We start from the raw sequence: 14,231 nt of genomic DNA on the forward strand, positions 1-14,231 counted from the left end.
TCGTATAGGCATTTAAAGCCTATACGTGTTGGGCTCAGTTATGGACGTCCCGCCATTTTCTTTGTGGCGTGACCCATTGGCGGCGCTAAGAAAATAGCGCTGATGATTTCGCACAATAATTACTGAAGGGAAGTCTGGCGCTAGTGTCTACGGGAGCTGCATCGGGGAAATTCTGCCAGCATATGAGTTATAGGAAGTACATATATTGGAAGTACACAATGGGAAACACAATTATCATTGAATGGAAAGTGGATGAAAAAACAAGTGGCCGCAGGTAGGATATGAACCCGCGTCTTCGCATACGCGTAGGGAAAAAAAACTGGCCGCAGGTAGCATACGAACCTACGTCTTCGCATTACGCGTAATGCGAAGACGTGGGTTCGTATCCCACCTGAGGCCTGTTGGTTTTCATCCACTTTCATTTCCATTGATTTAACATTTTTTTTAAATCAATCAATAGAAGTAAGCTCCCTTAGTCTTCGTGTCTTTGTCGGCTCCTTATGACTAATATAAATCATATCTACACCGATACATATCGACACCGATACGAATAACTTTATTAAAATGATCCTGGGAAGCAACCCCTATAGGGAATGTGCCTTCAATTTAGTTATACACATTTCAAACATTCGTATCACACAACAGGCTAACTCACCAAGACTTTTACGATAAAACACGTTTCTGGAGCGAAACCTAGCGGGAACCGTAACGGAACCCACTTATTGGGCAGGCACGTCCAGTTTGTGCCAGTGAGACATAACTTTCTGAAAAGGAACGCCAGGGCACGATGAAACATGGACGCACAGACTTTTTGAGCGCAGTCCCTTTGGCATTCAGCCTCAACGGAGAAGCTGACGAGTCCCGTCACCAGAGTTACATACGCCGATGCTCGTCCTACGCGCGTTTGCAAAGCACTCGCGTGCTGAAGAGTGACTACCTGGCGAATACGGAGAATTGCTTACTGTGATCGTCCTCAGAAGCCAACATGCCGCAATTTAGTGAAATTTTCTAAGATGTGGCTTCTGCACCACAGAGTAGACCCATCCCGCCATGACAAAGACACCCCACCACGAGGAGCACGGTAGTACTCGAAGAACAGCCGCGGGTCATAACTGTCCGACTCCAGGTAGCGAAGCACGAGCAAGGCCGTTAGCACGTGGTGCAAGTCCCCGGGCTTGAGTTGCGACACACGCAGTGACTGTTTTGGGTCGAATAGCACTCCTTTGAGACGCGGGAATGATAGGCGCCGGCCGTGCCACGCACAATACTGCAGGAACTCTTAACACATAGTATCGCCACCGAATCGCGCTGTTCGAAGCTTGTCGCTGTCCTTTACCCGTTTGCGGAAGGCTCACACGCCAAAAACAGCGCACCGCACAACTGTGGAGTATTTCCTACTCGCGAGGGAGCCTACTGTCATTGAGGAATGCCGCAATTTTCTCGCACAACGCTAAATCCGGTTTGTGGACGTTACAGTGGACACATCCACTCCAGGACAGGGACACCCGGCCACGTGGAACGCAGTAGTTCTCCGTGAACAGTCGCAAGTCGTAGCTGTCCGTTTCTAGGTGTCGAAGAGCGGGCAGGGCCTTCATTACGTCGTGCAAGTCTTCCGGATGGACTTCCAACTCCCGTAGCGACAGTTTGGTGTTCAAGGTCAGGTGTTCGAGAAGCGTAAATGGCTGGTTCCGACCGTAGCGGACGCAGTATTGCAGGAACTCCAAACACATGCCGTCGTGGCCGAAGCGCGCGGTGCGCAGCGTGTCGCGAGTGGCAGACAAGAATGCTCTCCATGCGGCCTTCAAGATGCTCACACTCATATTGACGTGCCCGAGATTAGGGAAGGCACCGCCGTCAACAGGAGCGTCTTCCGTCGCTCCCACGCACCTTTCCAGACTCAAGAGTTTGAGCTTGGGACACAGCCTCGAGATAGTGGAGAGTCGCAGACCTCCGCAACTTTCGAGAGCCAGCTCTTCCAGACCCGGCAGTCTTGCGAGCATATTCCGCAGTTGCGAATCCACGTCGCCATACGCTATGCCGGGACTGAGTTCCACCGTGAGACTGCTGAGGTTACGGAACGCCGATATCTTGACGAGTGCGTCCAGCGATTCCACAACCACCTGCAATGTTGACGTGTGTCACCATATTTTTCGAGTTACACTGCGGCTATTCAACACGATTCTATCCGTGTATGACTGTTTGTAATAGGTAACGAATAATCCAAGTAAGGACAATATGGTAGGTCACAATTCACAAAAAGGACAAAGATTGTTACCATTGCCATTGGATTATTCTCTAGTGGACTCGAAACGCTGCCTCAGCATTGATGTGAAGAGCCTGAGGAAATCCTTCCTGGCCAGCTTAAATCATGTTAACCGGAAACTTAACCTACTGATCGATTGAAAGGTGAACGTTATGTTTCAAGTTCTCTACGGAATCCTTACTCATAATATTACCGGTATCAAAGGAAGCTTCTTATATACGTTTCACCATGCGATTAAGTGAACTGTCATAAACGCTGTTTGAATTTTATGGAGGCGATATCTACTGGAACGAAATTGATACTGTGGCCACAGGGATAAACTTATGTGCCAGATTCAGCCATGAATTGGCTGCTACGCAGACTTCCCCGAGCGCTCTTAACCTGACAGTGCGAATGTTAAATAGCACTTGTGCAAATTCACTTCCTAGCATGGTTAAAAGATGTAGTTCGCAGAACGTCATAGAGAAGACATAGCGCGAAGATGGCACAGCAGCTTGAACACATAGGACATTTAGTGCACTCCTTTATTGTTAACAATATATATTGCCAAAGATACCCACTTACCTGCAAATTCTGGACGAACGGAAATTTTCTTGCAGCAAGCGTAACGTCGACTCCTATCAACGGGCTCGTTGGATCCTTCGCCTGTCCACCTGACATGTTGTCAAGCAAGCCGAGCCAGAGATGGGTTAAACTCCTTGCTCTTCGATGCTCCGACGAGGTGGCCAAGCCATACGGAACGATGTAGCATTTTGCGACCCACAAGGAGTCGATGCGACGCAACTAAAGAGAAATAAGACCAACACGATCATAATTGTCATCATCGTCATTACCTATTCCAGTCCATCACTGAAGATTTTCAGACGTCCGTGAACGGGCGTATTCTCAGCCCATGCTAAGACCATGCTAATCTTTCTAATCCAATCGCTGCTGCTAATCAGCTACCGCTGTCGAATGTCTTTTGTTGCAATGTCACTCATCATGTTGCTGTAACAGAACACCAAGGACCTTCCTTACGTGCTGCATAACCTGCGTTCGAACTGCACCTACTACACCCAAATCGCGACAAGCTTTAGGTTATACCGTATATTGGCATACCTAGTACGGATAAATGACATAATATTCAGCACGGCTAACATACAAACAAGAACAGAGGGCGCCGACTGAGGCTTTAATAGAGGAAGAAGGTTAAATATGCGACACCAATACGCATGCGCTTTCACGTAATTACAAAGCCAAAAGGCAAAAAGAAACGGTAACAAAGCACAGAAACGGTGCAACATTCAACTACATGTAGCGTTTGCAACTGTTCTTTACGCAACTTATTTTTCGATTTTTTTCGCTGTATTTTTTTCAGCTTTGTTGTCATTACATCCACGCAAATATATAGAAGTGATAACAAGCTTTTCATGAAAAAAAAAAAAACAGGAACTACGCCCTGGCTGATACCAGGCCTTACCATATTCCCGTGCTATGAGAAGCATCCAGCGGTGTTAAAGATGCCGCACATTGATGGTGCATGCACTAGACGAGACCGACGGAAAACCACCGACGCTTCTCAGCGCCCTGCCAAAGTGCTAGATAGATTAAGCTTGACGATTCCTATCCGTTTAACTAAGGCCAGTGTGTGCACCATGGTGTGACATGTGCAAAGATAGTCGGCAGGAACGCTATCGCGCGTTCGCAAAACGCTCGTGCCAGCAGCTGAAGCCAGAACGCTGCCCTGGTTTCGTCAGAGCTGACTGAGTGCAGCGTGAAGGTGGGTCTACATGGCTTCGTAGCTTCCGCAGCCAAATGTACAGCGCAACTTTCGAAGTCTTCTAAGCCTACACGCGCCGTCCGCGTACGTGCTGTCGATACTGAAAAGTTATCGCTGAGCAGGTCTACGGGCCAGCGGGCGAGCGGAGACGGCAGCGGAGTGCCGCACGAAGAGCTTTAGCTCAGCGATCCCTCGCTCGGTCGAGCCAGAGAGCCTCGCTGCGCTACCTGTTGAACAACGCTAGAGTTACTGTGACGAGATCAGTACACTCGCTTCAGGGTCTCGATCGCGCTCATGCACTCGAAATCGTCGCCAAACGGCCTCGCTGCTGAACCCTCTAACAGGATACAGTGGTCCTCTTCAGTGTGCAAACAGCTCCGAGGATTTTTTGCCTGCAGGCGAGCCAGCGCCGCGCTTGAAGACGACGTCGACGACGTGCCGCTGTTTGTGCGGGCGGTCGCCATGTTCGTTTCGCAAAATCGCTGGTCCGTTGCGCGCGCTCCGCCGGGGAGACTATCAGCGAGCGAGCGGCCCGCTCCGTAAGAACGCTGGCCACCCCAGCGTACCACGCATGCGCATGCACGTCTCCGCTCTCCCTCTGGGCCCACTGGCCCGCAAACCCGCTCAGCTATAAATCTAATACGACATGCACGACCGCGCGAACGCTCCTCAAGTGACCATGTAAATGATAACGCTAAAAAAGCTGTTAGTGTTTCGTCAGCCCCAGTGGGCCCGAGCACCTTTCATGGTGTTCTTGACTAGACTATGGGGTTTTACGTGCCAAAACCACTTTCTGATTATGAGGCACGCCGTAGTGGAGGACTCCGGAAATTTCGACCGCCTGGGGTTCTTTAACGTGCACCTAAATTTAAGTACACGGGTGTTTTCGCATTTCGCCCCCATCGAAATGCGGCCGCCGTGGCCGGGATTCGATCCCGCGACCTCGTGCTCAGCAGCCCAACACCATAGCCACTGAGCAACCACGGTGGGTATGGTGTTCTTGTGTTGGCCATGCTATATTTTCAACATCAACATCGCGCATGCGCAGATTATTGCAAATCCACACTGATGTATGTCCGTATCTTAACGTCAGGGCATTAAGAGACAGGATGAAAGGCAACCCTTTACATGTAATGTCTCGTACTTTGACGTTTAGCTTACCTTAAAGTTCCATCCTATGTGTATTTCCGAGTTCCTGGCCCCATACGTTCGAGAGGCGCAGATCGAAAACTCCGCAATAAATATATATAGGCTGAGCCACGGGACCTGGGTATTGCCATAAGTTTGACGTATTGGAGAATACATTTAATGGCTGATTTTCGGGTTCGAGCTCACGCGATTTCAACAATAACCATTCGTACAACACCGACGTCTATGGTAGTAAGTGCGTATGCTAGAACGTGTATAATGTAACCGCTTCCCTACAAGAATTTGGAAAACAGCTGGAGCCAAGCCTATACCCTACACACCACTCACGAGTCGCACTAATTACTGGTCAACAACAAGCTCTTGCCCCGCCGTCCTGTCTTATTCATACAAGCATACTGCTGTTAAGCGCAGTACTGGGAAGTTTTGAGACGTCGTTCGCCCATGACCACGTTACTTACGCCAGGGCACGTGCGCATAAGAGCCAGAGTAGTCTCGGGGCTCAAGGCGAGGAGACCTCTGCGCAGGCCTCCAAAGTTTCCCATCAGCTGGGTCAGTTGGCATCGCTCGACCAGCGGTGCGGAGCGGTCCCTGCACGGCTCATCAAATTCTATTACGTGTGTGCAGAGATCGTGCGGCAGGGCGAGCACCCTGACGTTCGGAAGCATGCGAACGAGCGTGTACACCTTGTCCCTGTTGTGCAGGATGCATATCTGCTGCGTATTTCGAAGCAGCTCTCTGGCGGCGGTAGCGTAGCGCTCTGAGGAGTCAAAAGACGCGCAACCGCAGAACAGGGCCTTCGAGACCCTCGCGTCACGTAGCAGCGAGCTCTTCACCGCGGAAACCAGAGATTTCTGGTTCGAAACGAGGAGAAGACTGTCATCGTCGGCGAGCGACAGCCCTCCTGGAACCGTCACGTCCGGTGGCCAAGCGGTTTCCAGTTTTAGGACGATATGATCTTCGGCGAGCAGCAGGACTTGAGGATCTCCGAACTCTCTCAACAGCTCCATTATACGGTACACGTGCTGTCTGTAATACCTGGAAGTAACGAGAAACATTAGCTGGTATGTTACGCGCAGCAGATATAAGCCCACTAAACCTCGCTGTAGCGCCTTATATATTGCGCTATATTATCTACAAATAAGCTAAGTGGCAAAACTGGCAAAGCAGGAAGGTCAGTTAGTTGCTGAAGAGGTGAGGTGGATAAGGTCGATGGATAAGCAGAAAGGCAGAAATCGTGATTGATATATTGTACTGCGTCAGTACTGTGCATAAAGAAAAATAGAAGAAAATGAAAGAAACGGAGTAATAAAGCCACCCTGCAAGAAAGCGCTGGAATATTACAGTCATTTAAATAATTCGCTGGAACATAGGAAGCACAGCAGGGCCTCCAACGCTTTCTGGCGAAACGACCATAAAGCCAGTATACGATTCTGCGGTCCGGGATCACCTGCTCCATAAATTACCTGTAATCTGGAAGGGCTACCATGCTCGCGTGACCATCTCTGAGTTCTGTAGCTAGGTCAATGGTCAATACTGAGAGACAGCTTTCTTGCTGACGCAGTTGACAGAAAGCACTGTCGATCTTTCCGATGGGAAGAGCGAAAAAGTTCATAAAGGCTAAACCAAGCCACTGTCTGCTAAGAATTCTTTTAGTCTCGGATAATCCAGGCGGGAGGCGAGGTTGGAGAAGAAGATCCACACAATGTAGGCAGTGAGCTGGAATATTGGTTTTGTTGTACGTCAACCATGTGACATCGTGTACGAGAATGCTGAGAACCGGAGCAAAATTACTGCACAAAGCATAAAATATGACTGTCAAAGTAAACGAATAGCTTTCGTTGACCGCAGAAATCAAATGATGACGGTCACATAATTCCGAGGTACAATCTAACGCTTCTACAACGAACGCCTCCACAGCGACAACATATGGATAGCAAAGGATTAATTACCTCCCGGCCGTTTTCCAATCCTTTATGAGTTCAGTTGAAAGCCTTCATAACAAATTTCTTGGGGCTTCCAAAATCATTCGCTATTAGCGGCGAGAATTAGGAGTGGCGCCCTCTCGCGTATGACGTCACGGCCAGGATGCCGCTCGCTCCGTCTCGCTCGGCGGCCGCGCGCGCTCGTCCCCTTCGTGTATGCTTGGGGTATGGGTGGCTCGAGCCGCACTTACTGAAGGGTATGTCGACTTCTTTCTGCTGCCATGCCTGAACCACAGTTCCTTCTCCTAAAGCACGTGAGTCAATAAAATTTGGGGCTTGGATATCGCAAGCTATGTAGCGTTGAACGGGGCTACTGGTTTTACAATGCATATATGCGCCGTGTTTGTCCATAAATTTTGCGTAAAAAGAATGTCTGCAAATTCAATACGCGAAGTTGTGTACGATGCTTGGCTAAACACTTAACATTCCCTAAGAATTTAGCTATGAGAGACATTGCATTTTACATGAAAGAAAAATCTTGGTAATTAGCTCCAGCACGTTATCCGTGTTAGAAAGACACTGCCCAGCGAAGCTGTCATCATGATTCTTATTACTCTGGTGAGTTGTTCTAGCTAAATATGGCCATTTATTAATACGTAAAAGAAAGAGTTAGGCGTCCATTCTTTATGAAAAAGTTTGCTGCTAGTTTCACCCCTCTCTGAAACAGGCCTCCAAAAAACGAATCGCTCATGGCTGCTAACACGACGGCGCGTCATGTAAAGTATTTACATAGTTAATTCACAAATACCATAGTAGCAATCACCTGAGAGAAAAGTTTCGTTGTTAAGATCGAGAGCCAATAAATTGCAAGCGATGAAATGTTTCATAGTGGCCCTCAGTACCCTTTATCGACAATATGGCACACCCATCACGCAACGGTAGCAACCGACTGTCGGTATGGCGAGGTACGCTTTGTTCGTGAAACCCATCAGTTCACTACAATTTCGAATTGAAACCATAAAGCATTTTTTTACAGCTCCAATTGGAATGGCTAAAATATTCTCGAGCTACTACAGCGCAGCTTAGATTGCCCATAAAAGCAAAATTCAAGCACTTTCTGTCTCACCATGTCTCGATCCAGCGTTGTTTAATTGTGCAAACGGAGAACTATTCGCTTCGTCGGTACATAAAAGAGAACCTCGCCCAACTGCAGGCAAAATAAGGTTTACTCCAATCCAATCGCAAACATTCATAAAGAAAACACCACGAGACTTACATATATATTCACTTGATTTTTGACCCTCCACAGGGGAATTATATCTTCAATATGTCCCATACCACTAATGATTGACGCCTCGACTTCTTTCTGGCTGCAGCATGCGGTCCAACAGGCATATTTCACAAAAAAATTTAGGCCGAGTAGCCTGTGTCAGTTCGCCAAACAAATTCGCCATGCATATTCCTCAAGCAACAAGCACCAGTAAATTTCTCAAGTGAGTTGAACGTGTAGCACAGAAAAGGGAATATATATTGGTACATTCCATATTGTATTCTGTAAACAGACGTAAGCCTTCATTAGCTTTACTTCAAATTGCCGCCGCTTAAGATAAACACGTGAAGAACCGCCTAATTTTAAGAAGCAGTCAAAGAAGCAAGTTGTACTTGTAGAACCTAAATGCAGTATTAGTTAAGTCCTCGTGTTACAGCCGAGCGTTTCTGTGAAGAAACGCAAAAATTCGATATTGCACCATGAACTACTCGTCGTGAGCAAACCAGTTTTAGCGAATTGTAACTGTTGTAGAAGTCATATATAGCCAGCGTCTGGGACATACTTGTTGCACCGCGGCAGGTATGGTATCATAAGTGGATTCTTATTTTCTATATTTTTGTGGTTGTCGATTGAAAAACCCGCAATGGGCTGGTCCGCGCTCCTTCGGCTGGCACTGTAGCGTTGCCTTCGAGAGCTGCATTGTTGTCTAAGAAATAAGCTCTTTGAATAAATTTTCCCAAATGAAGACGTCGTAAAAATATATTTGAGACGACCGCCATAAGTATACAAGCAAAGAGAACGAGGGCGCGCAAACGAAAACACCGCCGAAAGCGCCCGGACACCGCCCGAACTGTAGCAGACGACAGGCGCGAGTCCTTGCCCTGACGTCACGCGAGCGACGCTCGCAGCGCCCCTGTAGTTCGTTCTCGGGGCTAATAGTTGCACAAGCTCTTGGGACAGTTGGTGCATGATGAACTTGCAAAGGGGGGGGGGGGGGGGGTGGTACCAGCGAAACACAAAGGACGCGCACACAAGGAAAAGGCGTGAGACCCGGACCGACGCTTGACTTTCAACAGTATCTTATTGGAATTCAGACTGTCCAACATAACCTCGACGCATGTGCAACATGTACTCCTCCCAAGACCTGTGCATCAGTGTCAGTTTGTCAGCTGGGAGGAGTGAGTATAACTTGCGCATAAGTCGGCTGTTTTCGTGCGGCAATGTACTTTTCGAGGTGTTATCAACGCACATGTCTTGGGATGAGTTGAAAATGTTGGGAGGAGTTGAGCGTTGAGCTACCAACCATTTTGACAGTTCTGACACAATGAGGAGCGGCAGCAGCAAGGAGCACGCGTGCTTGTCCCCAGGATGAAGAAATTGCGTGAAAGGACGGTGACATGCAAGCCACCCTGCACAAGTGAACGTTCCACGCTGGAGCTCCCTTGGACATTACAGTTGCGCGCCTCCGGAGGCATGTCCGAAACCCAGCAGGTCACTTGAGCTCCACATTCGGTGAGCGAGAAGAGCCGCGCACCAAGGCACCAGCCTTCACGCATCAAGTGCTTGCCCGCGCACATCGGCCTAGAGCATGTCGCTCCCACTTTTCTAGGCTACCGCCATTTCAACTCCCCGCCGGGGCGTTGCGGTAGACTCGGTGTTCAAGGACGTCACGAAATGAGATAGGGAGGAAATGGAGTGTCCCACTACGCGGTTTGATGGCTACTGTCCACGTGCACAAATACCCAAGTAAATTCACGGAAGGAGGCTGCCGCCAGTAAAGCACGGTACGCTTAATGCGCAAGATATGAGTGCGCTTCCCACCTGCACCAAGGTGTCTTTTCGTCCACTTTCATTTTCCTTAGTATTATATCTGTATTTGAATTAAAATAGCTGTTAATCCTTCCTGGGCGTTTCATGGCTTCGCAGTATTGCCCTACCGTCAATCTTCGAGGGCATCGTAATCCTGGACAGCCTTCAGGTCGTGGGTTAGAGGCGGTCAAACGGCGCTGCTCAATTACTATCTTTATTTTAAAGCGGCAGCATTGCGGGCGGACCGTTGGACAGAATACTGTTGTTGTTGCCTCAAAACATTACTCCTACCCACAGGGGGCGATTGGCCGCAATGGGTTGATTGGAAAATGCTGCAGACACATCGCCCATGGCGCGCGAGCTTTCTTCTCGTCAACTTCTGGCTACTCTGCCGTTGAAGAAGACGACGTAGGTGGCACATCATTCCCCTTCTCAGAAAGAGTCGGCAGTCTTTTTACTCCCTTTCCGGAGGCACAACGCATCTACCGCTTCTGATGTGGCAGTGCCTCGGACCACTGCATGCAGGTTGCGAAGAGTTCCTGCGGCGCCGGCGATGCAGACTCTGACAAATAAGGCACTGCTGACACTGTGAGGACGGCACACTTATTAGAATATTATTATTATATTATTAGGTTTTATGCGCCCAGACCACCATCTGATTATGTGGTACACCGTAGTGAGGGACTCCGGACTAATTTAGACTACCTGGGGTTCTTTAACGTGCACGTAAATCTAACTACACGGGTTTTTTCAGCATTTCGCCCCCATCGAAATGCGGCCGCGTGGCCGGGATTCGCTCCCACGGCCTCGTGCTGAGTAACACAACACCGTAACCACTAAGCAACCACGGCGGGCGCCATTATACTTTGCTCGTCGGATTGATATCTCGACATGATGGCCAACCACAACTAGCGAGTCCGCGTAGTTGGGAATATTTAGTAAAGCTTGGAACAAGAAATGCTCATGCAACCTGCGTAAGGAAATTTCAATCTCTCCCGCCAACTCATACGCTGTCGAGTCTTTCAAAGGTTATATCTTGAAAGAGCATCGGCTACAGTGAGGTATTTGTCAAGTACGTAGACGTTTATGTAGCCGTAGCGCATCAGTATCATGGTGCATTCGATGCAGTAAAATCTCCGGCAGGCTTGGAGCCAAAGATAAATTAGACGTTTGTAGTCCGTGTCCAGCTGCAAAGATCTCCCGAGCAGGGTATTCGTGAAACGTTTTGCATGTCAAGACGAGACCGAGGCCTTCGCCACTCAGTGAGCACACTCGCAGCGCAGGCGACTGCCTAGAAGCTGCCGTTGAGCTGTTTCTGCTGTAGCACAGCAACTAACCCAGTAGGGAGCAGTGGCGAGCGGTGTCAGCCGTAACACGTGTCTCCTTGTCCGACGATAAAAGTGATAAGCGAGGACCTGAAAGGATTATTTTCTAGTCCGCAAATGTTCTTGCGGTGCCTCATAGACAATGTTTTCGTCGACAACATACGTGTTATTAGGTGCAGGAGTTTGGCCATGAATCGCACAAATCGACTCCAGTAGTCGGCACTACCCATAAGGCGCCGGAGAACTGTTTTCGAAGTCAACCTCAGCCTAAACTTGATGGCTTCTAGCTGGCGTTCGTCAGGACAGACCTTGTTTTCGAGTATGTGACCTAAGACGCCATTTTTCGAGCCTCCAACTTGCACTTGGTTTTGTTGATTGATTCCTGCTTTTCTGACGCGCTCGAAAGAAGCTCGAAGCCGTTGATCCTGCTGTTGTCTGGTGGAGACCCACAAGTGTATGTCATCCTGTATGATTGACGATTTCATCGAAACCTTGTAAGGGGTCGGCCACTGGTCCTTGGAAGTGTTCTGGTATTTAGCTGATGTCGGACATTAGCCGGATCATCATATAGCTCAAGCAGACGCTGCTTCAGCTATATGCGCATAGGCGATGCTGATATTGAAAATACAGCGTGGCTAACAAACCACGACAATGAAAGGAACTCCGTCACACTAGCACTACCAAGTCTTGCTTATGATATCAATTGCATGGTCAGTCAAGGAGCATTCACACAGTCCTCTAGTCTAGTTATCGATGGCAAAAGCGCATCCCACCCATGAAGGTTTAGAAGGCCTCAAGAAACGCACAGTTCATTTGGCTGCAAAAGCGAAGAAGCCAAATGGACGCACCGTCCCGTTCCGCACAATCAGTTATGCTCAAGCGGGGGCAGCGTTCTAGCTTGAGCTGTTGACACGAACGTAGTTCGCACACATTGCCGTTACTGCTGGGGCCCTGTGTGCGTACCTTAACATGGCGCATACATCGGTCGGAGTATGACAGACACTAAACGTCAAGCTAAATCTATTCGATCTCTAATTTGGGTGCTGGCAAGTATTGCGTCGGTACAATGTACTAGAATATAAGCGGTATGCTAGCACACTATAGCCTCAGTCTCAGTTCAGGCATTACCGACATCCAACGCCGGTAACGCCTCTGCCAGCGTCCCTCATCGCACCAGCTTTGTCATACGCCTGTTTGCGGCCAAGGCGCTCTTCTTGCAGCACAAAAGAAGTGGCCTCGCTTGCTGCGTCGCGTCCTGTCGCCTCCGCGTGTTGTTAGAAGAGCGCGTGAGAAGTTTAAGTGCGACGCGAAACATTCCTATGGCTTTACAATGCTTCCCCTTCGGCCTACGCTGCCATATATATTTCAGAAGCATGCGAGAAAGTAGTCGACGACGTTTGCAATGTCATACCAATGAATTAAACAATCAACCAATCAGTCAGTCAATCGATAAACTAATGCACCGGCGCGAACCGAAAGAGTGCCAGTCGAGCCATGGCACGCGCTCAGCTCATCATACGAGCGGACAGTTTTGTGATTGACGCAACAAAACAAGCAGCGACTTACCGTTCCTGTACGGTGTCTAGCACGAGCTTTGACGCATCACAGTGGACGACTACATGCTACTAGATGTGCAGTGTTGAACACTGATAGCCATCGCGAACTAACAAGCCAACGTCTGTTTAACTAGACGGGTGAATTACGTTGACATCGACGATACACAGGCACCACGGAAAGCCACCACGTTCTGAATCAGTATCCACTCCGAACTCTCAAATGCGTACAAGCCCCGTAGCCAGACGAATCCACCGGGAGCAAGCGAAGCTAAACAAGAAACTACAGAAGCAAGTGGGTGCAGCAGATTCGAAAAGTTCGGCACTTGCGTATTAGCGTTGAACTTGCCTCAATCCGACACAGACAGTGCAACATCGCTTTTTGATTCTAGCTTAATTGTGCGCGGATAGGAGAAAAGCCTACATGGCCCTAATGACGCACGCAGGGTATTTAATTCATCCGCTGCCGCACGTTGCCAGGGTTACCAGATAACCACTGCCTTCAATTACGCTTCGCAAGGGTGCGTTTTTTGTAACGGTCTTATCATTCAATTCTTTTGTATTATCATGGGTCATTGCCGGTGGTTTATCACTGCGATAACATCAGCTTAGCAACGGCACACCATCAGCGTTATAGACAATCATTACAGAAAAATAAGAGCTATTTTGCATGGGTGAGGCATTTACGCCGCTAGGGATCAGCAAGATATAACTGCTATCACTCTTGTGATTGAAACGCTGGCGAGAGAACGCTACTTCACGGGTATAGTGTGCAGGTATGTAAGCACGTCCGGTGCATTTATCATTATATATCGACATGTGTCGAAGCTATCTGGGCCACAGTTCAACGTTGCCTTCTTTCCATTCATTATAACCGTGTCGCCCAACCGACATTATAAATAATTTGCAATCAATGCATGATGGCCTTGTCACCTCGACATTCGCCTTCGGCTTTCAGTTCTTCAATGTGACTCTTGGGATAGGGAATAGAAAAACCGATCTAGTCCAAAACCATTTGGACGACACACATTGTTGTCACCTGTTTGCAATCCTACCCTCTACGAAACACCGCCGTTCAATGACATGTGTGCAGTGCTCAGCGATAGCGAGCGATACTCGGAGTGCATCGGAATGGCGCTATTCCCGCCACCAATGAGTGATGGATTATCCCTGGGAGGGGG

At 48.7% G+C, this 14,231-nt stretch overlaps 1 protein-coding gene across 1 annotated transcript; it reads right to left on the reverse strand.

Moving 5' to 3' along the window:
* Positions 1–537: 537 nt before the first annotated feature.
* Positions 538–13,436, reverse strand: LOC126544773 (uncharacterized). Its single transcript, XM_055077833.1, has 4 exons — positions 13,064–13,436; positions 5,630–6,206; positions 2,828–3,046; positions 538–2,120 (listed from the first exon to the last, which is right to left on the reverse strand). Exons 2-4 carry the CDS (start codon positions 6,176–6,178, stop codon positions 1,395–1,397), a joined length of 1,494 nt encoding a protein of 497 aa, XP_054933808.1. The 5' UTR covers positions 6,179–6,206; positions 13,064–13,436; the 3' UTR covers positions 538–1,394.
* Between the last annotated feature and the right edge of the window lie 795 nt (positions 13,437–14,231).

The sequence above is a fragment of the Dermacentor andersoni genome, chromosome 10 (genome assembly GCF_023375885.2).
Source record: "Dermacentor andersoni chromosome 10, qqDerAnde1_hic_scaffold, whole genome shotgun sequence".
Taxonomy (NCBI): Eukaryota; Metazoa; Arthropoda; class Arachnida; order Ixodida; family Ixodidae; genus Dermacentor; species Dermacentor andersoni.